At 37.0% G+C, this 24,252-nt stretch overlaps 1 protein-coding gene across 9 annotated transcripts in view; it reads right to left on the bottom strand.

Annotated features, from left to right (window-relative positions):
• Positions 1 to 9,260: 9,260 nt before the first annotated feature.
• SLC4A4 (solute carrier family 4 member 4) overlaps positions 9,261 to 24,252 on the bottom strand; it is a 309,392-nt gene continuing 294,400 nt past the window's right edge. For 7 of the 9 annotated variants that reach the window (XM_055588771.1, XM_055588764.1, XM_055588768.1 and 4 more), the window contains 5 exons: positions 23,183 to 23,356; positions 21,058 to 21,219; positions 17,011 to 17,107; positions 14,420 to 14,499; positions 9,261 to 13,727 (listed from right to left, as the gene is read on the bottom strand). In XM_055588771.1, coding sequence (XP_055444746.1) covers positions 14,456 to 14,499; positions 17,011 to 17,107; positions 21,058 to 21,219; positions 23,183 to 23,356 — 477 coding nt within the window. In that variant the 3' untranslated portion in view covers positions 9,261 to 13,727; positions 14,420 to 14,455. Of the gene's footprint in view, positions 13,728 to 14,419; positions 14,500 to 16,575; positions 16,642 to 17,010; positions 17,108 to 21,057; positions 21,220 to 23,182; positions 23,357 to 24,252 lie in introns of those variants that run through there. The other 2 variants (XR_008717186.1, XM_055588772.1) reach the window with 2 other exon arrangements.

Raw genomic sequence — 24,252 nt, 5'->3', positions numbered from 1 at the left:
CTTGCTCCCAGAGTTTGTTCAAACTCATGTCCACTGAATCGGTGATGCTATTCAAACATCTCATCCTCTGTCATCCCCTTCTCCTCCTGCCTTCAATCTTTCCCAGCATCAGGGTCTTTTCCAATGCTCTTCACATCAGGTGGCCAAAGTATAGGAGCTTCAACTTCAGAATCAGTCCTTCCAAAGAATATTCAGGGTTGATTTCCTTTAGGATTGATTGGTTTGCTCTCCTTGCTGTGTAAGGGACTCTCAAGAGTCTTCTTCAGCACCACAGTTCAAAAGCATCAATTCTTCAGTGCTCAGCTTCCTTTGTGGTCCAACTCTCATACGTGACTACCAGAAAAATCATAGCTTTGACTATACGGACCTTTGTCAGCAAACTGATGTCTCTGCTTTTTAATACACTGTCCAGGTTTGTCATAGTTTTTCTTCCAAGGAGCAAGCTTCTTTTAATTTTATAGCTGCAGTCACCATCCACAGTGATTTTGGAACCCAAGAAAATAAAGTCTGTCACTGTTTCCATTGTTTCCCCATCTATTTGGTGCCTAGAAATGCAGTGCTACTCTAATAAAAACCTGTTATGTGACTTTAGTTCAGAGGCCAGCCTGTGGTGATGAGGAAATTTTGTAAATGGAGTCTGGAAAGATGACAATACATATTATGCATTGGCAAAACATTTGGTAAAACTGTTGCTTGCATTAACTTGGAAGACAATTAATGTTTTGAGTGATCTTTGAAATTCTGCAGAGAAGTTGGTAAATAAAGTTGGTAGTACTTCTTCCTTCTCATATATACAATACAGATTAATTTGTTTAAGAAAAAAGTCAGTTTGCAATCAAAGAGGGAATAGAATTAAAAGATGCATTTGTTTTCTCTTTCCTAAACATTATTTCCCAAAAGGTAAAATTGAGAGGACATTTGAGCTAAAAAAAGGATAAATAAAATTCACTTCATTCCAAAGACCAAATCAAATACGACCATAATGTCCTTTGTTAAAATTTTTGAATTAATTAAGATGGAGTTGTTTCAGTTGGATGAACTAGCTCGTGGATAAGAGATTAAAGGCGTCAGTCTATCCACTTCCAATAAACTTGATTAGCTCATCACCTTAATTAAGTTTAGAGAAATAGGCATGTCTTGAAAAGAATTGCAGATGAGGTTATAGGCACGTGAAACTGCTACAATCAAATAAAAAAGCCTTATTCTGAAAGTATTAGTTGAGACTAAATAAGATTGCGACTGTTCTTGGCTAAAAATGACCCTGGGGGTCCCCAGTATTCCTGTGGCCAAAGAAAATTTCTGGGGAGGTACCCATCTGTAACTGTCAGCAGCCAATCAGCCAATTCACCTCGAATGAGAGGTTGAGTCTGGAAGGAGTGCTGGGAAGTGCACCACAGCACTGAAGTGACCATGGGCAATCACTTAACTTCTCTAGCCCTTGGTTTCTTCGACTATCAAATGGGAAAAATAATAGCGCCTCTCTTACGGGGTTGTTATGAGGACAAATTAATATTTGTAAGGCATGTGGAACGTTGCTACCACATAGTGAGGCTACATATTTGATTGTTAAGTAATAATTGTCTGGTGAAGGTTGTCAGGGAATAAGTTATTATAATTAGTCTATTAATTGTTCCTATGGGGATAGTCAGCCTGAAAGCGCTTTGATATGTTTGTGTGTGTGTGTGTGTGTGTTAAGTTGCTTCAGTCATGTCCAACTCTTTGTGACCCTGTGGGCTATAGCCTGCCAGGCTCCTCAGAGCATGAGATTCTCCAGGCAAGAATACAGGTTCGATGCACGATACTGGATGCTTGGGGCTGGTGCACTGGGACGACCCAGAGGGATGGAATGGGGAGGGAGGAGGGAGGAGGGTTCAGGATGGGGAACACATGTATACCTGTGGCGGATTCATTTTGATATTTGGCAAAACTAATACAATTATGTAAAGTTTAAAAATGAAATTAAAAAAAAAAAGGAAGAAGAAAAACTACTGAGGAAAAAAAAAAAAAAAAGAATACTGGAGTGGGTTGCCATGCCCTCCTCCTGGGGATCTTCTGAATGCAGGGATTGAACCTGCATCTCTTATGTCTCCTGCGTTGGCAAGTGGGTTCTTTACCACTAGCACCACCTGGGAAGCCCTTGATCTGTTTGAAATCAGTTAATTCTCAAATAGTTTAGAAGTTCTCCATGGAAACCTTAAGAAAAGTATGAATTTTCTTGGAATCTATATTTTAGCAATCATGCCAAACTAAAATTTATCTCAGGCTTTATTCAAATGATGATAGATTTTGAATTGCTAAAATATGAATCAAAGGGGTATGATTTCTGACAGGTACTGTACTAAATACCTCACATATCTTACACATCTTTTCTTTCATTCCAACCACCTTAAGAGATAACTGTACTGTTATTACCTCTATGTACAGAGGGGAAACTGAGATTCAGAAGATTTTGCAAGGCTGGAATTCAAAGCTGACCTCAAAGCCTTGATGCATAACCCCTGTACTCCACTTGTTCCATTTAAGTTACCCACATACTCAGTTGTTTAAGTTTTTGAAATATATTTGATCTCTTAAGCATTGCACTCAAAAGACGTAGCCTGCCACTGTTCTCCTTCACAAAGATTTATAAATAACTCAACATCATCATTTTGCAGCCTCTTAATGGAAGACTCAGGGGTCACAAAAGGTTGGACATGACTGAGCGGTTGCACTGAACTGAACTGAATGGAAGACTCAAGCTTCCCACCTCAGATAATAAATAATTAAGATCTTGAAATGTTAAACTTAACTTATATTCATAATGAAGATGTCAGCTTTCATAGTATTCTAGAAGCATTATATAAAAAGATACATTTTGTATCAAATTGCATATTTTAGTATGAGGATATGTATCATGGCATCAAAAACATACTCAGCACTTTTCTAATAACAGCATCTAATCAGTCTCACCCTTCAAAAAGCTGATCCTTTAAAAACAGCCTATATATAGTTACTAATCCCTTCATACTTATTTGTAGTTCTGCCCAAAGTTAGCAATAGTGTCTGCCAGTTGAGAAACCTAATCAATAATTGAAGCTCCACCATGGCTAATGCTCAGCTGATGCAACCCCTTGATAATTCTCTCACTGAGTCTCAGCGCTTGAAATATCCTGACTAAGCTCAGTTTTTACCAGGTCAGCCTGACATTCAAGGTCAAGCAGGGTAAAAGAACAACAGCATTACACATACTAGAGAATGGCTTGTTTCCAAAACTGAACATATCACTGTGCTTCTGCAACTCTCAGCATCCATTCTCCCCACCCTTTGACACCAACCCCAGTCGGTTCAGATGGTAGACTGAGAGACTCTGAACTCAGGAAAGAAAGACCCCAACCACAACCTGGCCCCAGAAGATACGGATCAGATTCCCATTAGATGGTGGTTGATCTAAATGTGGGGAGTCATTCAGATATATCCAAAGAGTCACAGGGGGTCTGCTGGGCAGAGCTTCCTTTCTCAAATACGAAGGTAGAGTCTAGCTAAGAGAAAGATCTTTATCTACTTGCTTTTACTGTTTTTTTTTTTAATCTCTCCATTTATTTCTGCTGAAACAATTTTAATTCTTTTTTTTTTTTTAATTGGAGTTGTCACACAGAAACTGTGTGTTTCTGCTGTACAGCAAAGTGAATCAGCCATACCTATACACATATCCCCTCTCTTTTAGGATTTCCTTTCCATTTAGGTCACCACAGAGCACTGAACAGAGTTCCCTGCCCTATACAGTAGGCTCTCATTACCTATCTATTTTATACATAGTAGTGTATATATGTCAATCTCAATGTCCCAATTCATCTGACCCCACCCCCTTCCCACCATGGTATCCATCCATTTGTTCTCTATGTCTGTGTCTCTATTTCTGCCTTGCAAGTAAGATCATCTATAAGAGTTGGACACGACTGAAGAGACTGAGCACATATCATTTTTCTAGCTTTGGTATGATGACTGAAAGTATAATAGTTCTCTTGTGAATATGAATGCAACAACCAAGAGAATCACAGAGATGCTGGCCCTGACAGCATCTGGACACTGAACAAAAGTCAGAAGCTGCCTAATCCCAGACTGTTTAAGCCACAGTTAAAAGCTGCCACTTCTTCCAAACATACTGCTAACTGATACTGTGTTCCCACACTTCTCTCCACCTTTTCTTCTTCGCTCCTTCCCAACATTCCTTCAGTCTCCTTTTACATTATCAGGGGTGATCTCAGTGGTTCTCTCACATTTTTTGATGCTCCATGCTATTTCTATGGGTTGGTTCTGAATATTGAAACCAATAAATAGTGTTTCCTTTATTATGACTGTGGTAATATTCTATGTTAGCATGATGGCTCTGTTAATATTCTAGTAGAACCAAGGAGTGGGGTATAATTTCAAATTCAATATAATTACATCTGAGCCACTCAAAGGAGAATGTCAAGTTCAAGTAAATTCTCTTTCCTTATATTCCATCAATAGTTCAAAATTTTACATATTTGCAGTATTTACTGCTCATACAGCATTTCTAATTACTTTTTTAAAAATGTATTTACTTTCAATTGGAGGATAATTGCTTTAGAATACTGTGTTGGTTTCAGCCATAAGTATACATATGTCCCCTCCCTCTTGAACCTCCCTCCCACCTCCCACCCCATCCCACCCCTCTAGGTTAGCACAGAACACTGGGTTTGAGCTCCCTGAGTCATAGGGCAAATTTCCACTGACTATTTATTTTGCATATGGTAATGTATATGTTTCAGTGCTACTCTCTCAATCCATCCCACCTTCTTCTTCCCCCACTGTGTCTACAAGTCTGTTCTCCATTTTTTATTTGGGAAGATAAACGTATGCCTTCTTCACCATATCCCTAATATCTTCCAGATTCTTACTCCTTCTAAGAATCTTGTGCATTCTCTTCCTTGATGTCTGGTAACTTCTATTCCAATTTGGACTGCTTTCTTAATTTTGGGACCATGATTTTCTCGTGCAACTTTTCTTTTCCCAGGATTTTGTAAATGCACCTTTTTTTCAACGCTTTTATCTTACACTCATGAACTGTAGCCCACCAGGTTCCTCTGACCATGGGATTCTCCAGGCAAGAATACTGGGATGGGTAGCCATTCCCTTCTCCAGGGGATCTTCCTGACCCAGGGATTGAACCTGGGTCTCCTGCATTGCAGGAGTAATGAGAGCATATTGTATAGTGTAGGGAACTCTAGTCAGTGCTGTTTGGTGACCTAAAGGCAGGGAGATTCTTTATCATCTGAGCCACCAGGGAAGCCCCAAGTTTTCCAACATTCTAGTCATTTTAACCATTCCATGGAGTACTTTTTCTATGTGCTCTCCCAAAGCCCTCTGTCCTGCCTCATCTGTTACTCTGTGACTTGACTGTTCAATAAGGTTGGATCAGTTGCTTTCTGTGACCTTGACTCTGTCTCAGTTAAATTCCTCACAGCGAAGTACCTTTGTAAGTACTTTCCTAGAGGCAGTTGAACTGAAGATTAACTGTTTGGAATTTGGTTTCTAAATATTCTATTCTGCCTTACACTTGATAGGCTGGTTGGGTCAAAAATCCTAGGTTTAAAATTATTTTCCTTCAGAGTTTTTTAAAAGACATTGCACTACTGTCTTTGTTGTTTTTCAGTCCCTCGGTCATGTCGGATTCTTTGCAGCCCCATGGACGGCAGCACGCCAGGCTTTCCTGTCCTTCACCGTCTCCCAGAGCTTGCTCAAACTCATGTCCATTGAGTTGGTGATGCCATCCAACCATCTCATCCTCTGACATCCCCTTCTCCTCCTGCCCTCAATCTTTCCCAGCATCAGGGTCTTTTCCAATGAGTCAGCTCTCTGGACCAGGTGGCCGAAGTATTGGAGCTTCAGCTTCAGCATCAGTCCTTCCAATGAATATTCAGTGTTGATTTCCTTTAGGGTTGACTGGTTCGATCTCCTTGCAGTTCAAGGGACTCTGAAGAGTCTTTTCTAACAACACATTTCAAAAGCATCAATTCTTCGATGCTCAGCTTTCTTCATGGGCCAACTCTCACATCTATACATGACTACTGGAAAAATCATAGCTTTGACTAACTTCCAATATTTCAGTTGAAAAGATTGACTTCACCTTGGTTTTTATGTCTCTATATGTGGTCTCTTTTTCTAGAAAATTTTAAGATACTCTCTTTTTGTGTGTGTTCTGAAACTTAATTCTTGGTAATCTGAAATCCAACAGTGCTATGAATGTGTAATTTAAATTATTTGTTCAGAGTTGTTCAGATATGTATATGAAGATGTGTAACAACCTTCATTTCTGAGAAATTATATATTGTGACTCTATACTTTTTCTTGCCTATTTTTATTTTTGATTCTATTAATATACTTTGAGATATTTCATAAACTTTTTCTTTCTACTGTTCTTTTGTTTTAGATTTGGAATGGAATTTTAAATTTCCAAGTGTTTTCTTTCTTGATTGTTCTGTTTTAAATGATCCTGTTCAAATTTTGTACAGGTGTTCTCTCAAACGTAAAACAAATTAGGATTTGTCTGAAGTTATTTCCTAGTCTTTGAAATACTTGTTTTCATAGAATTGGTGTTTTCTATTAATCTCAGTCTTTCTTGGTAATGCCTATAGGATTTCTTCAACCATTTTGTAATTCTTATTGTTTATACTTATCTTCACATTTTAGAAAGAGAATATTTGACGGGGGCTTTATGTCTGTGGGTGAGTCTTGTTGACTCTCAGGCTTTGCCTGTGTGTAAATAAAGTATTCATTAATGTCAGATAAGGAGATCTTTTTAAATAGAAGTTTTGAAGTTTTCCTCAGGAAATTTGTTTTGTTATCTTAGAGATGAATCCTCTGATTTTTTTTTTTTCCAACCTGAAGCTAAGAGCTTGGTATTAGGCTTATTAGCAAGCAGAGGCAGGGGAGGATGTTTTATGTATTCTAATATATATATATCCTACATCGTGATCTAAGTGGTGGTTATACGTGTATAAAAATGTAAAGTTTCATTGAGTTGAATAATTTAGTGTACTTTGTGCTCCAACTCTATAAAGATGCTATAGAAATAGTGAAATAAATTAGCACATAAGCCTTGTCCTCTCAAATAGCAACCTCCTCACCAGCCAACGTGTTCCTCACTATGTCTGCGCAGTGACACCCTGTCCCATGAACCTTTAACCTCTTCCCTATCCTGTGACCCCTTCTGCCTTCACTGCTGACTCCTCTGCCTAAGGCCATCTTCCCATCACTGTCCACCTGATCCTCCACTCAGCCATCTCTTCCCAGAGAGGCCTTCCCTGTTCATCCAGCCTCCATTAATTTCATTTTACTCTTGTATTATCCCATCTTCTTTATTCATGGTACTATTCATAATTCATAACTCGAGTTATTTTTTATTTGTTCATTGTGTATCTCCCAGACCACACACTTCATTAGGGCACAAACTATTTTATTTGCTGTTTTGACCAAGTAGAGAATCTGGTACACAGTGAATACATACATAGCAATCCTCTGCCCTGCACCATTCTCTTCTATACCTCCCAGATTTGGGAGGCCTTCATCCATTTTCTTAATTCCACTGATACCATTTGTCCAGCAAACATTTTCTCACCCAAACTGAACCATTGCCTTAGAAACCTTTCCCGACATTTCGGCCTCTTACTCTCAAAAGAAATTGATAACTTCCTCATATGGGCCTTCACTGTACCTGACACATATTTCTGTCATAGCACTTACAAGTTCTCATTTCACTACTTTGTCTACATGTCTTTCTTTCACACTTGACTGTAAGTTAATTGAAATTAGGAATCATATCTTATTTTTGTTTCTGCAACAACTACCCCATTCAACAACTGTAAATGAATGAATGAACAAAAATGGAACATAGTTAATATTTTTGGTGGCCCCAAATCATTATTTTGAATATTAGTTGCAATATATTTTTACCTTTAAACATATAATCCATAGATTTCAATCAATATAAAACCAATACATTTTACCTGTAAGACCTGTTGTGGTGTCCTTGCCTGTGTAATAAATAGCCTGATTCTTGAGTTCTTGAGTATGTTTTATACTGTTTTTGTGTCATCTCTCTTCCTACCAAGACTAAGTTATTGATTCTTACTAATTCAGCTTTCCTATGAGAAATCCATAGATTATTAAGGTACACAAATCCAAGCATTTTGAAAAAAATAAGTGGAAACATTTGAATGAGGATTTGAGCTCTCCTCTCAGAACCAAGGTGCTCAAGCTGTGGTTCTAGACGTTGGTATGGATGGCTTGGTACGTCAGAGGCTTCTGTGTTTTAGTTCTCTGTTCTCTTGTAGGTCAGGCAGCATAATGAAGGGTTGCTGAAGCATACATTTCCTTTTCATAACACGCTAAATATAATGTGAACCTAATTTCTTAGCTCATTTAATGCATCATTGGTGGGTATGTTGTAAAACCAAACTCTCCCATATTATGATCTATTCTGAGTATGTTTTCTGCTGCTGCTTCCAGCTCAGTGATATAATTTAAACCTCATCCCATGTCCATTGTCACCACCACTATCAAGATGCTCAGAGCCACTGTCTCTATATTGTTTCCAGATGAAAAGACTGTTTTAACCAGTGTCCCAATCTCATGACCTTTTTCAAAAAATGTAACTGCTTATTGCTACCAATGGTTCTTTTTCATCCCTCCTATTTGTTCCCCTGACCATCCACCCCCCACCCCACTACCATTCTTTTATTATAAGTTAGGGCTGAATTGAAATTTCCTAGATGTAAATATTACATGGAACCCTGGGGAGGATGTATTATGTATCTTCTATGGAGCACCATTCCAGGATTTTAATTTGAATAATTTTTAGTAAGTGCTTATGCTTAGCAGTTTTTCTGCTTTGATAATTGACTATATACATCAATATCACATATAGATTCATCTTCTATTTCACTAACTATATTAAAGAAGAATAACAATGTCACCCTTTCAATAAACCATTTCATTGCTCTTAGTGGACATACTTTTTCTTGCTTTGAGCCCTTGCATCATAGCCCTTCATTAAGACTTGAATAGATAATTCTTACAATTTCTTATTTTACGTAATTTAGACATCTATTTTATCCTCTTGCCTAGAGTAATGAAAGGCAATCAGAGGTCAGGAGTTTGAACTTACTCACCTTTGTATTTCCCACATCTTCCAAAGGAGGAAAATAACAGGCACTTAATAATTATTTGAAAAGTCGAACAGAAGCACTTGACACTCATAATGCATAAAGTTACTTTATTTTAAGTATACATTTAATTTTGAAAAATATAAATGCTAAAATATCTCATCTTCTTCATCTCTTAATTCCATAAAAGTCACAATAGAAAGCTTCATAAAACTGTAAAATACTATAATGTTATAGGAATTTTAGGTTTTATATTGGAAAAAAATCATTAGTAATATATTGAAATGTTTTCTGTTCTTTATCATTTTGTTCCACCATGTTGATCTACTTCATTTAAAATAAAAAGATGCATCATTTCTCCAAAGTTAATAAAGACTTAAGAGAATAAAAATAAGAATATCTGAAAGTGCGTATTGATTCTGAAAAGTAATGTGTACGGATATGTACCAGCCATGAAAATGGCTAAAAAGAGGCAACTATTCATTCTTTTCACATTGTAGGATTGGGACAAAGTTACTTCTGGCTCTAAAAGTTTCACTGGATGACTTTAGCCCTGAGTTGCAATATTTGCCTAAGAAACAGAATTCAGGATTTTTGTATGTACCCATAGAGCACAAAGAAATGAGCCAAAAAATAGAACGTATCTAAATTTCTGGTCAAAAAGCAACTTGACTGGTTAGCATATATCACACAACTTCTTTATTTCAGGCTACAATGAAGCTCGATGAAATCATCATCTGAAAACTCCCAAGGCCCAAGCAAAATATCACTCAATTGTATTCGGCCACTTGGTGCCACTGGGCTTCATGCTCATACTGTGAAGAGTAGAAGTGAAATCTCATGGAATAAACAAGAACATCTTAAGTTCCTGCACCAAAATCATGAAGTGGTATGAAAAGGATTGAAGAAAGCTTTGTCCCATCCCTGCACAATGTCAACCTCTGTAATACAACTCAAATGGTTTTATTTTTGTTTTTGAAAGATAGTCAGCAGTCAACACATTTCAAGTACTTAACAGTTTTTAAAAAAAGAACCAAAAACTTGGAAGACAATCATTCTCTGTTTTAAACACCAGTATATAGCTGATTAAAGATTTACTCTGTGTGTGTTGGTGCATGTGCATAGAATACATACAAACTGAACTTCTGATGGCAGACAATTGTTTCTCTTCTTTCCATTCTTTGGTTGGGGGCTGACTAGAGAAGGCTTGTCTTCCTACTTCTCTGACTTCCTCCATCCCTCTACCCTACTCTATTGCCTGACTGGAAAAAGAGGCAGGAACTGTACCCAGTATGGCACACAAAATAATTAGGATCCCAACTTGTTCATTATTTTACATAGTAGAGTGACTTTTATCCAGGAAAACAGTGCTCCAAAACATCTTTCCAATGCAAGACCACAAGTCTTTATGCTCTGATAAAGCAGATGCTTTCCTTCCAACACTGAGTCAGTACAACCACAGGATTTTTAACAACTCTGCATGTACCCTTAGTCCTTTACTTTTAACATAAATCTTTTATCTCTGTGTTTACATGAGGGAGAAACACTTGCGAAAACAAATTAACTATTGTATTCTGTGTGTCCAGTTTACATAAAAACAAAACCACCCCAAAATCTGCTTTAGTTCTTTGACAGTACATTCAATTAGTGAAAGTATAAGTCGCTCAGTTGTGTCCGACTCTTTGCAACCCCATGGACTATACAGTCCATGGAATTCTCCAGGCCAGAATACTGGGAGTGGACAGCCATTCCCTTCTCCAGGCAGGGGATCTTCCAAACCCAGGGACCGAACCCAGGTCTCCCGCATTGCAGGTAGGTTCTTTACCATCTGAGCCACCAGGGAAGCCCACATTCAGTTAAAATACAGATAATCTGGTAGCTCTGTGTGGACCTCAGGGTTTGTTTGTTTAGTTGGTAACTACTTGTGCTCCTCTGAAAGTAAGTGCTTTTTAAAATACTTCCCTGGGTTCCAAAATATTGAAAAGATTTGATACTATTCCTTTTAGCAAATACAAAGTGCTTCTCTGCATTCATGAGTATCAACCTTCCGTCACAGAATATGGATAATTAATGAAGGTACAGGTAGTTTTATCTACTCAAAGGCTGAAATATTGAGTTAAGTTGCTTCAGGAGTTCTTTGAAAGGGACAGAAAGGGACATGAATCCTCAGATACTTGATTCATGATCAGAAATATAAATTATTCTATCTAGAATATAAAAGTGAACAAATGTGTCTTTAATTTAACAAGATCCTAGGTTAGGCTAATCTTAATATGCATGGCATTTAAACATTTTATCAATGCTCCCATTAGAAAGACAGAGAAAAGCTTCGTACAGTTTTAAATTAGGATAATGAAAAATAAGATAATATCATCATTTTAAGAACAGCTCTAAATACAAACATGATGCCAAAATTTGGCACGTGAGGTTTTAACAAATAATGTTTATTCTGCCACCTTCATTTTAATGAAAAAATTGTAGGTCATTTATGTCTATTTTGTATAAAATTAAAAGTTTTAAGATTATCAGATACTATAAAAGTAACAGTTAATTTAGGACAATAAAATTTTTATAATCAAAATTTCAAAAAGACAGAATTATAATTTAATTAATATAAGAATGAGTGGGAGTCAATATGTACATATTATGAAACCAAAATAAGTGGTTTCATTCTGCTTCTAATACTCCTCCAACAACCTGTCTTAGTCAGGATACATCACAAATATGGTTTTGGGAATCCAAAATTATGGATTCACCATTTAAAATGCTATTTTTAATGCAGATTCATAATATATAATGCAGACTATTTAGATATTACATTTAGATAACATGCTAAATTTGGTTAAAGATCTAATTTTCATTTGTCTAATTTTCAATATGGTACTTTGAAATACACATATACACATATATAGACATATATATTCTAATTGCCCCAATCACAAAGAATAATTGCCTTTCAATCTTAAAGACAATGTGAGTATTGTTAAAAATGTATACATATATAATAACTCTGAGATCTATCTGCATTCCCATAAACACTTTTTAAATGTGTAAATGGTCTATTACATAGTCTTATGGATTTTGTATTGTAAATAAGGGCTACTATGTTAGTGATAGTGACTGCTATCTGGGTAATAAAATATATTTACCCTCATTTGCATAATAAATCTCTTGGACCTCTGATAGATTTTTCATAAGTGGTTTGGATTTTATAAAAACTGACACAAGAGACTAGTAACTTTGCCTTTTCCCTACCATCACTCTGTCTAACTTTGCACATATGTGCACCAGCCACACACAGAGTACATACACAAACACACAAATATTTTCAAAATGGAAAAAAGTCTAACAATACTGCATAGGACACTGACATGGTAATACAATCAGCATCCATGCCTGGATACTATTATCAAAACATCAGTTATTCCCATTACAAAGGAGCGTCTCCCTCCTCCCCCAATCTCCTTCATAGAACAGTTAAATTTCTCTTAAAGAAAGGGAAAAATGGATGCTTAGAAACATGGTGTTTTTAGTCCAATCTAGCCCTCAGGCATACCCTAGAGATGGTGTATGTGTGTGTGTGTGTGTGTGTGTATGTAAAAATCACATTATATACAATATAATTTTTACAGAAAGCCTGGCAGCTACAAATAAGAGGTAGAACTACTCAAAACTATGTTTCCTGCTGCAGGAAAAAATTCATTTTCTTTACAGTAATTAAAAAAAAGTTTAAAAAATTGACAAAAAATAAGTTGCAGGTTAGGCCCCATAATTTAAACAACAAAATCTAGGAAGAAAAATATTTTTCAATGTACTCAACAGATAAGTTCATTAAAGGGTTAAAAAAAGTTTGCATAGGAAAACAGGGACATTCCAGCACTTGCTACAATGATGGCAACAGTTTCTCTAATGGGAATAAAGTACCTTTAGTTTTCCTTCTTTTGATAATTCTAAGATTAGGGTTTAAAAGCAAGAGCAAGTTAGAATAGCAGCACGTTTTCCAGTCCTGGAGAGCAATACAAGCGAGAAGGGACTGTCTGGAGGTCAAGGTTTGTTCAACCAGACAGAAACATAAGCCAGTAAGCACAGCTCCAAAGCTAATGTTGGAAGTTCCTTCAATATTTTAATAAAAGGTGTTATAAAATCCTTAATACTTTTGCCCTCTGCTTAATAAAGGAAAATGACAGGGTCTGTGCATGTTTAGAGTGACAGAGGAATTTGGTTGTCAGAGGACATATCTGGAAGTATAGGAACAAAAAGGGATTCTTCAGATGTTGTTTTAAGGAATGGTGCACTATTGTGTGGATTTTACCTATGCAAGAGAGAAGCAGAGAGAGAGCTGTAGTGTTTGGCCAGTGACCAAAAACCAAAAGAAAACAAAAATTTAAAAATAATCAGACAAAAAACAAGAACATAAACAACAAAAACGGTCAGTTTTAAGAAAGACAAACAGGTTACAATGTAGTTTCTGTTCCCTTGCTCCTCCAGAAGTAATCATTGTCTTCAGGCTCAAGTTCTATTCTAATTTGAGGCACAACTTTTACTGCAGTTCTAGGAGGACTAGAGGAAAAGAAAAAGGGGGGAAAAAAGGAAACAGTAAGTACAACAGAATTGCTTTACCATCTGTCAAATGTTTATGCGTTGTACAGAAGTTAAGTGGGTCCTTCTTTGTTCTCTTTAAATACTTATCTCCTCCTTCTGTATTAAAAACAAACACTTTAAAAATGGGATGATGTTACCAAATAGGAGTTAAGAAATTCAAGTAAGAGTTTCATAAGCTCTCATACCTAGGTTGGAAAAAAAGCCAACAACTAAGAAAGAACTACCAGGGAGGTGTCACTGTCAGAAGTTAAAGGACAAAAAGACGGACATGAAAAATACTAAGAGATTTCACGATTTTGAAAATCCAGGAGGATCTGAAATCTCTAGAGCTGTGTAAAAAGGAAGGAAACTACTGGAGAAGAGCCAGCAGGAAATGCCAGCTATCCTTAAATCAGAGATGACACTGGTATGATGCTGGACTTTAAAGATCCTGAAAGATTTCATTATTTCTAAGAGTAGGTGGAACAGGTCTCTTAGAATGTTTTCTACAAGTAAAAGCTTGGATGAGGTCTGATGTCTCGGTAATTTTTCTAAGATAAATTTGTAGGGAGGATGAAGAACAGGGTGTCCTGCCAATAACCTGCCATTGATTCCATGTCTGCAGGGCAATCACCCCACAAAACAACATAAGATACTGGGCTGTCCTTTACCTTGGCATACCGAGTGACTGAAGGAAAGGAATTTTATCAGCATGATGTATGGCGTTCAAGGAATGTTGGTGATCTTTCTCCTAAAAAAAAAAATTTAAATCATAAATAGTCATTGGTAAAGTATAACGCTAGAAGGAAAAATTTTTAAGTCTTTACAAAAATGGATACATCTTTTACAACTGGAAATAGTAAGAAAGACAAGTTTACACGATTTAAATAAACACTGTATCAAGAATCTAAGTAGTGTGATGAAGCCAAAATCACTCAGTTTCCTTTATTCTAGGTTTTCTGGGATGGGCCACTATTGTTTTCAGTGAGAGGACAAGCTAAATAATTTTTAGCGGATGATAACATCTACTGAATGCCTAAGTCTTTGCCCTTGGATTTCCTGCCATCTTTAGCATTCACAACTTTGTCCTGCTATTTATTCATGGGGGTAAACAAAGATTTTGAGGAACTTGCTTCTACTGCAAATCCACTATCAATTTTTGTTCTTTCATGGATTTATATGATACTGGAAAAGATTTTAGAATGATCATGGGTATTTTGCTTAAGTAAATTTCTCATGTCATATCCACTACTTTAAAAATATCCTTTTAAAGGTTTTTGAGAAAATGAAGAACTAGCAATAAATAATCAATCTGCCATACACTTTTTCCAGGAGCCTCAAATTCTATCTAGTGATTTTTTTTTTTTAAGTGTGAAGTAAAAGCGTCAGTCACTCAGTCATGCCCTACTCTTTGTTACCCCATGAACTGGGGCCCACCAGGCTCCTCTGTCCATTGAAATCTCCAGGCAAGAATCCTGGAGTGAGTAGCCATTCCCTTCTCCAGGGGATCTTCCCGACCCAGGGATGAACCCAGGTCTTCTGCACTGTAGGCAGATTCTTTACTTTCTGATTTTTTTAAAGTAGTTTTTAAATTCTACTTGGAAGAGGTGTGCCAGGTTATGATGCCAATAGAAGACGTCTACAGTCTCTTTTTGTTCTTTAATGCTCTGGAAACGAAAAATGAAACCAAATAATGGTTTGAGGAGCTTGAACTTAAAAAAAAATATTCAACTAAATGCTGTTGATAGGATCGAGAAGAAAGTAGTCTCAGTCACAGATTACAGATTGGACACCAAAGGTGAGACCGCTTTAATTCTCTTTTCTTTAAACCAGTGTGGGAGCCAGTTTCCAAGATGGCTCCCAATGCTGCCTACCTTCTGGTATTCATGTCCTTATATAATTCCTCCCAACATTGTACCAGGGCTGGTTTGTGTAACCCATAGAATATGCACAGGAGATGGTACATCACTCCTGAGACATAAAGATTGCAGCTTCTGTTCTGGTTTCTTTCTCTGTTATCACTGGCAGCCATGACAGGGACAGCCCTAGCAGATATCCATGAGCGAAGGAACTAAAATCTCCTGCCAACTGCTTGAGCCTGGAAGTGGATCCCCAATTCTGGTCAAGCCTTCAGACTTAGACCCAGTGAAGAGCTTGCGAGCTGCCACCTCAAGAGAGCCCTTGGGCCAGAGTCACCCAAATCAGTGGCTCCTAAACATCAGGAACTCCATGAGGTGATCCAGGTTTGTTGGTTTAAGCTGCTGAGCTTTGTGATAAACACCAAGAGATAATTAAAATACCCATTTTCCATAGATATTCATTCATTTCAAACTTTTCTTGGTAACTTCTTATTGAAGTTGAAATAGCACTGTCAACTAGAAATAAAAATGCTTCAACTGTCTTTTCCTGTAACAGATCAGGATACTCTGAAGTGCACCTGGAGGTAAAAGAGTATGTTTCCTTCAAATGAAAACTCAAAATAGTTTGGAGGCAATTGGTCCTTGCTATTGAAAAAGCTTGAGATAGTCACTAATGTTACTACAAAAGTGTTTACCCTTTTCAACTGGCCTGTTAACTCAATTACAAAAAAAAAAAAAAAGATGACATGTCAAAAACCATTACACCTTTGCCACCAGGCTATTACCCCCAGAAAGACCAGTACAATTACAAAGATGATTTTGAAATAGCAGAAGGAGAATGAAGAAATTAGGAAGAAAATGCAGATATCTTATAGGCTATACCCAAAGATGGGTGGTAATATTTAATGATTGCCAATTTAATTGAAATAACATTTACGCCAAATTCTTAGTATTAACAATTGACTGACTCATTGATCTTTGAGAAACCCACGATGCAATCTCTCTTTTGAGCTGATTTGATCATTGGTGGAAACCTAAGGAAGACAAACAGTAACAGACAGTGATGTAGTACTAGAAGCTGCCATTCTACATACCAGCAGAAAAAAAGGAAATCAATTAAAAACATGGTTATGAGTTTAGCAATTCAAAGAAACTGGCGATAACTTGGATCAGAGAAAAGACAATCAAATAAAAACTTAAATGGTTATGGATAAAAGGAAAAGGTAAAGAATAAAGATCAAGGAATGTAAAAAATGAAATTTCATAATAATTAAGTATAAATCTGCACATAGAAAAAAAGAAAGAAAACAGGGGAAGTGAATGGAGATGACAGTCCTTAAGGTTCTTCTCTGTAAAGTGCAAATCATATTCCGGCCGGCATGCAAGAGGTTAGTTCTACTCACTGTCGGAAGGTTTGCTATCACTTAGGAAAGGTTGCTGTTCCATGATGTCCATTGGAATTTTAATACTTGGAACTTTTTCTGAGTATGGGCAGTCAGACTGTGAAAGAAATTTACAACAGTTTTATTTTATGCAGACCTCGCAGGATGGATTGAACCTATCACATTATCATTTATGCTGTACTAAGGAGAACAGCCTTAGATACAATCACTTCTCCTCTGCTGGCTTTTCAAGTTCTATGGCATCTTCCCATCACACTTATTTTCCTTTCTTCTAGGTTAAGGGAATTAAGTCAGTTAAAACTAGAACCACACAAATGGAGCTCACCACAAATGAAAACAATTGTAAAGTTTTCCATAAGCTGGATTCACAATCAAATATTTATGGGTTAATTGTATGTGTCTTTGAAACAAACAGTTAAGTGTGAAAGATTAAATTTAGGAGACTTCCTAAACTATATGTTCTTGAAATTTTGTTTCATTTATGCTTTCCAACACTACCCCCAGGAAAATGATGATTTATCTTTCCTTCCAAGACACGTAAGGATACTTTTTCTAATATTCACTCTCAAAGAGTCATCCATATAGACCTGAAAATAACCTTCCATCCTTTACTCTAATACTCTATCAAAACTATTTTGTACTTAAAGGTTCATTTTAATTAGCTTATTCCAAGTATATTTGGAAATTTAGCAAAACGTGAGAAGATAAAGTCCAAAGGAAGGTGCCTATGATGGTCAGATAAGGAGAAAAGAATCATCACCAAAATAAAAAATCGTGACGCTTCTTAAAGAATGGACCACTTAAGCCAAAACTGTAACAGATTTCTATAGGGTTAACACTTTACTGTTTTTCAGGATTCACTGAATCCATGGCTATGCCTGAACCCAAAAGATGGAATTCATCTCTTCACTGAAAGTACCAAGGAGATGACATTTAGTTAAAAGGGGAAAAATGGGAACTAGGGATGAAAGAAAATAAAAAACAAATCTTACCATAAAACTATTACACATATAGAAAATTCCTTTATGATAAATCTAAAGAAGATAATGAGCCTTAAATATTAAATTAAAATATTGAATTAAAATATTTCAAAAGATTAAAATATTGCACTGGAATTGAAAAAAATGAAAATGTTAAGAATGGGTTTTGGTGCCGTATTTCAAAGTTTCCCCAAATAATAGCATTTATAGATGAACAGATTGGCAGCTCACTCTTGACCATACATAGCCTAATGGGTGGGTTCAAAAATGACTGAGTGGCTCAAAAGGTGGGCAAGCCATAATTTTCACTACTTTTGCTCACAGATATAAGAGTTGGAATTCTCATACCCTTGTGTGGCTCCCTATATCCATGGATGCCAAACCACACAATGGCCAAGTGAACATTAGGAAAGCCACATTTCAAATGGAGAATCCCAAGTAATGGGCTCAACACTCAGAACTTATGGCACAGATATACTCTGGCTGGATTCACTGTCTAGGATACATATATAAGCTTGTTTCTTTGTTTTTGTGGGGGCAAGAGGGCAGGGGAGAGAGGAGAAAGAGGAAAAGAAACACATATCACATTATCTTCAAGAAATCTGTTGGAAATATGGATTGAAAATGATAAATATGATTAATAAAAGAATAGTGCTGCTTAAATAAAATGTGATTTGCTGAAAATCAAATCTAAAAATTAGAAGACCTTCTTAGGAGCTCATTTGATCTGACCTCTGACATTAGGTTTAGAGAGCACTAAATTTAAAACATTCTTAAAAGTAAATATTTTATTACTATTTTTTCCCTAAAATTCATTAGAGAAGATGATTCCATAAAATTATTTCATACATGAATTTTAAGTTTGGTGTCCATGTACATAAACTGAGGTACTGGTCTTGAAAATTCAAGATGAAATACTGCTTTAATTATCTCAGTATTTCAGGCAATCTTTTCTTTGCCTTGAGTAGCCTAGAAATTTATTTCAAAATTTGATTTCTATTCAATGTGTAAACACATCTTTCTTGTTAACACTGCATCTTAATCTGTGTCGCAGTTTAAGCACATTCTCACTTTTTCTGTCATCATTGGAAACAGAAAATCTATACACCTGTTCTCATTGAAGATGGATAATGACAGTCACAGAAGCTCCCTCAGACTCCTTCTCTCTTTAGCTAAATGTGCCTCATGTATTTAGCCTTTTCTTATTGGATCAATTTATCTAAAATCCAATTTCGTCTGTTGCCTTCCTTCGCTGTACTCTTCCCAAGTTCTCCAAAAAGAATACAGTATCAGACAGCTTGACCAATCGAAAATAACCAGACAGGCCTGGACGAGAGCTTTGTTTTTGCCAATATGTGTATGCTTAGAAAAATGACTTAACATTTCTCAATCTAAAGTTCCTTATCCGTAGAACAGGAACAAAAGTAAAGAGCCGTTTTGGCAATTAAGGACAAGGTATGCCCAATCCATCAAAATGATCAAGTACAGACTAGACAAGGAAAACTAACAAGACTCTCATGTCAGAAGGATACTGGGGATTCCATTAGAGTGGGGATACTGCATTGGGTAAAATCTAAAACAAATCTACAAATCTTCATGTAGAAGGTATCATCTTGGCTGTCCTTTCAGAAAGCTATTGAGATAAGCTACTCGTGTGAGTGTGTGTTTGTGTGTGAAAGAAAAGCAAATCCCAGATATTCTCCCAGTCCTGATTATAGACTCTAGTGAAACACCAAGATTTCTGTGAAATGTTTCCCTAAAAAGTGGACAATCATTTTATTTCTTAGCTTAGTCATACAATTGCAAGAAGATCACCTAAATTACAACGCTGACTATTATAATTATGTAAAAAGATCCCCAAATGCCAATTTCCTTTCCATTTTATTGAAGGGTTACAGAAAAGCAATCTCAAATTACGCTTAAGTCCATATGACCCAGCAATCTCACTACTGGGAATATACCCTGAGAAAACCATAATTCAAAAAGACACATGCACCCCAATGTTCATCACTGCAGCACTATTTACAATAGCCAGGACATGGAAGCAACCTAAATGCCCACTGACAGATGAATGGATAAAGAAGACGTAGTACATGTATAAAATGGAATATCACTAAGCCATAAAAAGGAACAAAGTTGGGTCATCTATAGAGACACGGGTGGACCTATAGTCTGTATACAGATTGAAGTCAGAGAGAAAAAAACAAATAGCATATCATACATTAATGCATATGTGTGGAATCTAGAAAATGGTACAGATGAACCTACTCACAGGACAGGAATAGAGATGGAGAACATGTGGACACAGTGCGGCAAAGGGAGGGTGGGACAAATTGGGAGAGTAAGACTGACATATATACACTATCAACAAACAGCTAGTGTGAGCTTGCTGTAGGGAGTTCAGCTTGGCGCTCTCTGGTGACCTAGATGGATGGGATGGGAGGGAGGTCCAAGAGGGAGAAGATATACGTATACATACAGCTGATTCACTTCACTGTCTAGCAGAAACTAACACAACATTGTAAAGCAACTATACCCCAATAAATTTTTTAAAATTATGTCAAAGTCCAATGCAAGGATAAATAAAATAGCTGAGAAGCTTGTTTGAGAGCCCACTCAAACAGATACAGAGATCCCAGGATGGGAGGTCACCAGCATTTGTCCTCATCAGGCTTAAAATTATATAGAAAGGAGCTATTATCTCAAATTTAAATCCTGGATTATCAATAATAAACCCAATACATTTTATAGCTATGAAGCAAGCTTCCTTTTTTTAATCTAGGAGATCGGAGATTAAAGTTTTTTTAGATATGGTGGGCTTGATTTCCTAGAAGTCATTATATCATTAGTAGCATATTTGCAGTTACAGAAGATTTCAGAAAATATTTTTAAGAAACAAAGAAAGAAAATAAAGGGCAAACAAAGGTGAAAAGTGACAAACAGCATGACCAGTAAACATTCTGGGAACTCAGACATTCATCACACAGAAGGATTAAAAAAAATACAATTTTCACATTTGTTTAACCAACTTTGGAATTTTACTTCGGAATTTTAGAAAGCCCCTTACATCATCATTGTCACTGTCCAGACTTCCTTTCTTCTTTTTCTTTTTCTTCTCATCCTCCTTCTTTTTCTTGTCCTTTTCTGGAATGACATCATCGAGGAAGCTGAGGTCGTGCTGGGAGAAGAGGTAGTCCATGCCTTTTCTGACAGCTACAAGTGCCAAGATCTGGAAGGACAGATACAAAGGGTAGGAAAGAATGCATGTCAGAGAAGTCTGAGTGAGTATTAATATTGCTCTACCAAAATCAGTAGAAACGTTTTTGTACAAGGCTGAAGTATGACAGAACTTGTCTGGCTTGTATGGATTTATATTAAGTGGACCATAAACATTTTCTTCACAGGGAAAGTTGGTTTACAGAAGTCTTTGGCTCACTTAATTTTGTTCACTGTAATGTATGATCCCTCCATTTGGAATTTCTGTGTGAAAGCATTATTTTTTAAAGCATTTTCTTCCATGTCAGATTTCTAATAAAATAACTAAAGTTTCAAAGGAAAAACAGCCTGCATATGATTGCTAATTGTTCAAAATTAAGCCATTATACAGGTTTTTGAAAGTCAAAAAATGTGCACAATGCACAGTTCACAGAGACATCTCCAAAATATTAATAATGGGGGAGTATTCTAAAGGAGGTCATCCCTGGGTGTTCTTTGGAAGGAATGATGCTAAAGGTGAAACTCTAGTACTTTGGCCACCTCATGCGAAGAGTTGACTCATTGGAAAAGACTCTGATGCTGGGAGGGATTGGGGGCAGGAGGAAAAGGGGACGACAGAGGATGAGATGGCTGGATGGCATCACTGACTCGATGGACGTGAGTTTGAGTGAACTCCGGGAGATGGTGATGGACAGGCAGGCGTGGCATGCTGCAATTCATGGGATCACAAAGAGTCAGACATGACTGAGCGACTTAACTGAACTGAACTGATTTAGTTTACTCAGACCATTTATTCCAATGGGGTGACTTTAATCACCAACTTTAACTGAATATTTACCCTTAGTCAGACACTGTGGTAAACTCTTAGACAATATTTTCTCATTTATTCCCATGACGAACAACCCAAAAGGTAGATGTTAGTATCTCTAATCCAAAAGGAGAGAAAACTGAAGCTTAGGGACATATGAAGGTTATCCAAGATCACAAAGCCAGATAAAGGGAGAATACAAAAGGTCCAGTTTTCTAACTTGAACCCCAGGACTCTTGAGCTCTGTATCTTTGATTTTATGAACTGCTCTTGAAGGTATATTAAAGATGCTTTTGCTCAACAGCAAAATTAATATGCAGTAGGACCTGGAAGTCCTGACTCCGCTTCAAATTAACAGTTGTCTTTAGATTATGCTCTATGTCAACCTCTGCATCTCTTAGAGAAATAATAACTTAATTAGAAAGAAAAAAAAAAGCAAAAAAAAAAAAAGTAAAGCTACAATAGCATTATTTCCCACAAACACAAATTCAATGATGAAGTCAAATACAGAGCTAGCATTTCCTTATGTCCTTCTTCATTTGTGATTCAGAGTTGAACGTTAGCTGTTTCACCTTCCTTCACATCATAACATGGCAAGGAGAGCCCAGACTTACCCTAAAACTTAGCATGATACAAATTTGAAGAACTTCAAAAACTAAGCTTAGATCTCCATTTCTTCTAATTCACTCATTGACCTCTTATAAGCTGCCAAACTGGTCCTCTATTATTTGATCTGAAGTGTGCCTGAAGTATATTCTGATTGACTCCAATGTAGCAATATTTTAAAAATAACTAATGTCATGTGTACTTGTGTCTACCATGTGTCAGGCATTATGCTATCCCCTTTATATTCATTGTTGACGCACAGCATAAAACAAAGATGCCATTCTCATTTTACTGATGAGTTAATGGGGGCTCGGGGAAGTTCACGGGTCAGCATGAACCAGAGCCAGTACCTGAACTCAGCTTTTGGACTACAAGGTCCAGCCTAGACAACTAGAGACCTGGGAACCCTAAGTTATAACCCACCAAACTGATTAGTCAAAATTCAAAAAAAAAAAAAAAAAAACTGGAACTATCCATAAAAAATACATGTGTCATCAATATTATAAAAACTACATGATGCTGGTGTGATCTCATGGGTAGGTTCAATCAGAACAATCCCTACCATGACTGGAAAAATGATAGCAGCCACGGTGGACTTGAGGATCCAGAGCAAGGCTAGACAGAGCACCTGCAGGAAAGTGAACAGGTGCACTCGCCGCAGCGGGACGTGGCGCAGGTAGATAAAGTCAGGCTGATGCTTCAGAGGCATCAGGAGCAGCTTCAGACGATCCATGAACTGGGGAGAAAAGGGAAGGAGAGGACAAGTGCATTACTTCAAGGGCTGATGCACCAAGTCATTTCTTTCCATCTAACTAACCACTGGTGTTTTATAGTCTATATTTTAGGCAAGCAGGGACCTTGTTAGAGAACACTGCTCAGGAAGAGAAGCATCATCATCTAACACAGTAAATCAGTATGACTCTTCCAGTTTTTGTTACTTTGCAGGAAAGTTATGCAGCTATAGGACAATATGAGACAAAGTGGACACACTACAGAATAAAGTCTCAAAGTCAAATATAAACTCAAGATGTTTATCTCCTACTTTTTTTTTTAAGATCTTGGAGTTTTCCTTTCATTTTATTAAACTTTATTTTTGGTTGTGCTGGGTCTTCATTGCTGTGCATGAACTTTCTTGGTTGCAGCGAGCAGTGGCTACTCTCTAGCTGTGGTGCATGGCTTCTCACTGCGCTGGTTTCTCTTCTTGTGGCTTGCCAGCTCTGGAGCACACTCTCAGTGGATGTGGTGTGCAGGCTTAGTTGATCTACGGCATGTGGGATCTTCCCAGAGCAAGGATCGAACCCACGTCCCTTGCACTGGCAGGCAGATTCTTAACCACTGGACCACCACGGAAGTCCTCAGCTCCTATTTTCTACATGTACTATCTACACCTTAGGAGAAGAGCCTGGGCCTATGCTACTAATAATGTGTTAAAGGAAGATAGCTAACTCATGCGTCTCCCTGTGCCTAAGCTGTCTTATCTGAAAAGAAGAGGCGATGCTATGTATCACATATATTTCAATACTGTTTTAAGGATATAAAAGAAGTATCTGACCTGAAAAGGGGAATGCATTGGTATTTTCATAAATTTCACATTATTTATCTATGGCATAACTTAACTAATATATTCAGCAA

This window comes from Bubalus kerabau, chromosome 7 (genome assembly GCF_029407905.1).
Source record: "Bubalus kerabau isolate K-KA32 ecotype Philippines breed swamp buffalo chromosome 7, PCC_UOA_SB_1v2, whole genome shotgun sequence".
Taxonomy (NCBI): Eukaryota; Metazoa; Chordata; class Mammalia; order Artiodactyla; family Bovidae; genus Bubalus; species Bubalus kerabau.
The sequence above is the reverse complement of the archived record's forward strand: the minus strand, read 5'-3'. Positions and strand labels throughout refer to the sequence as shown.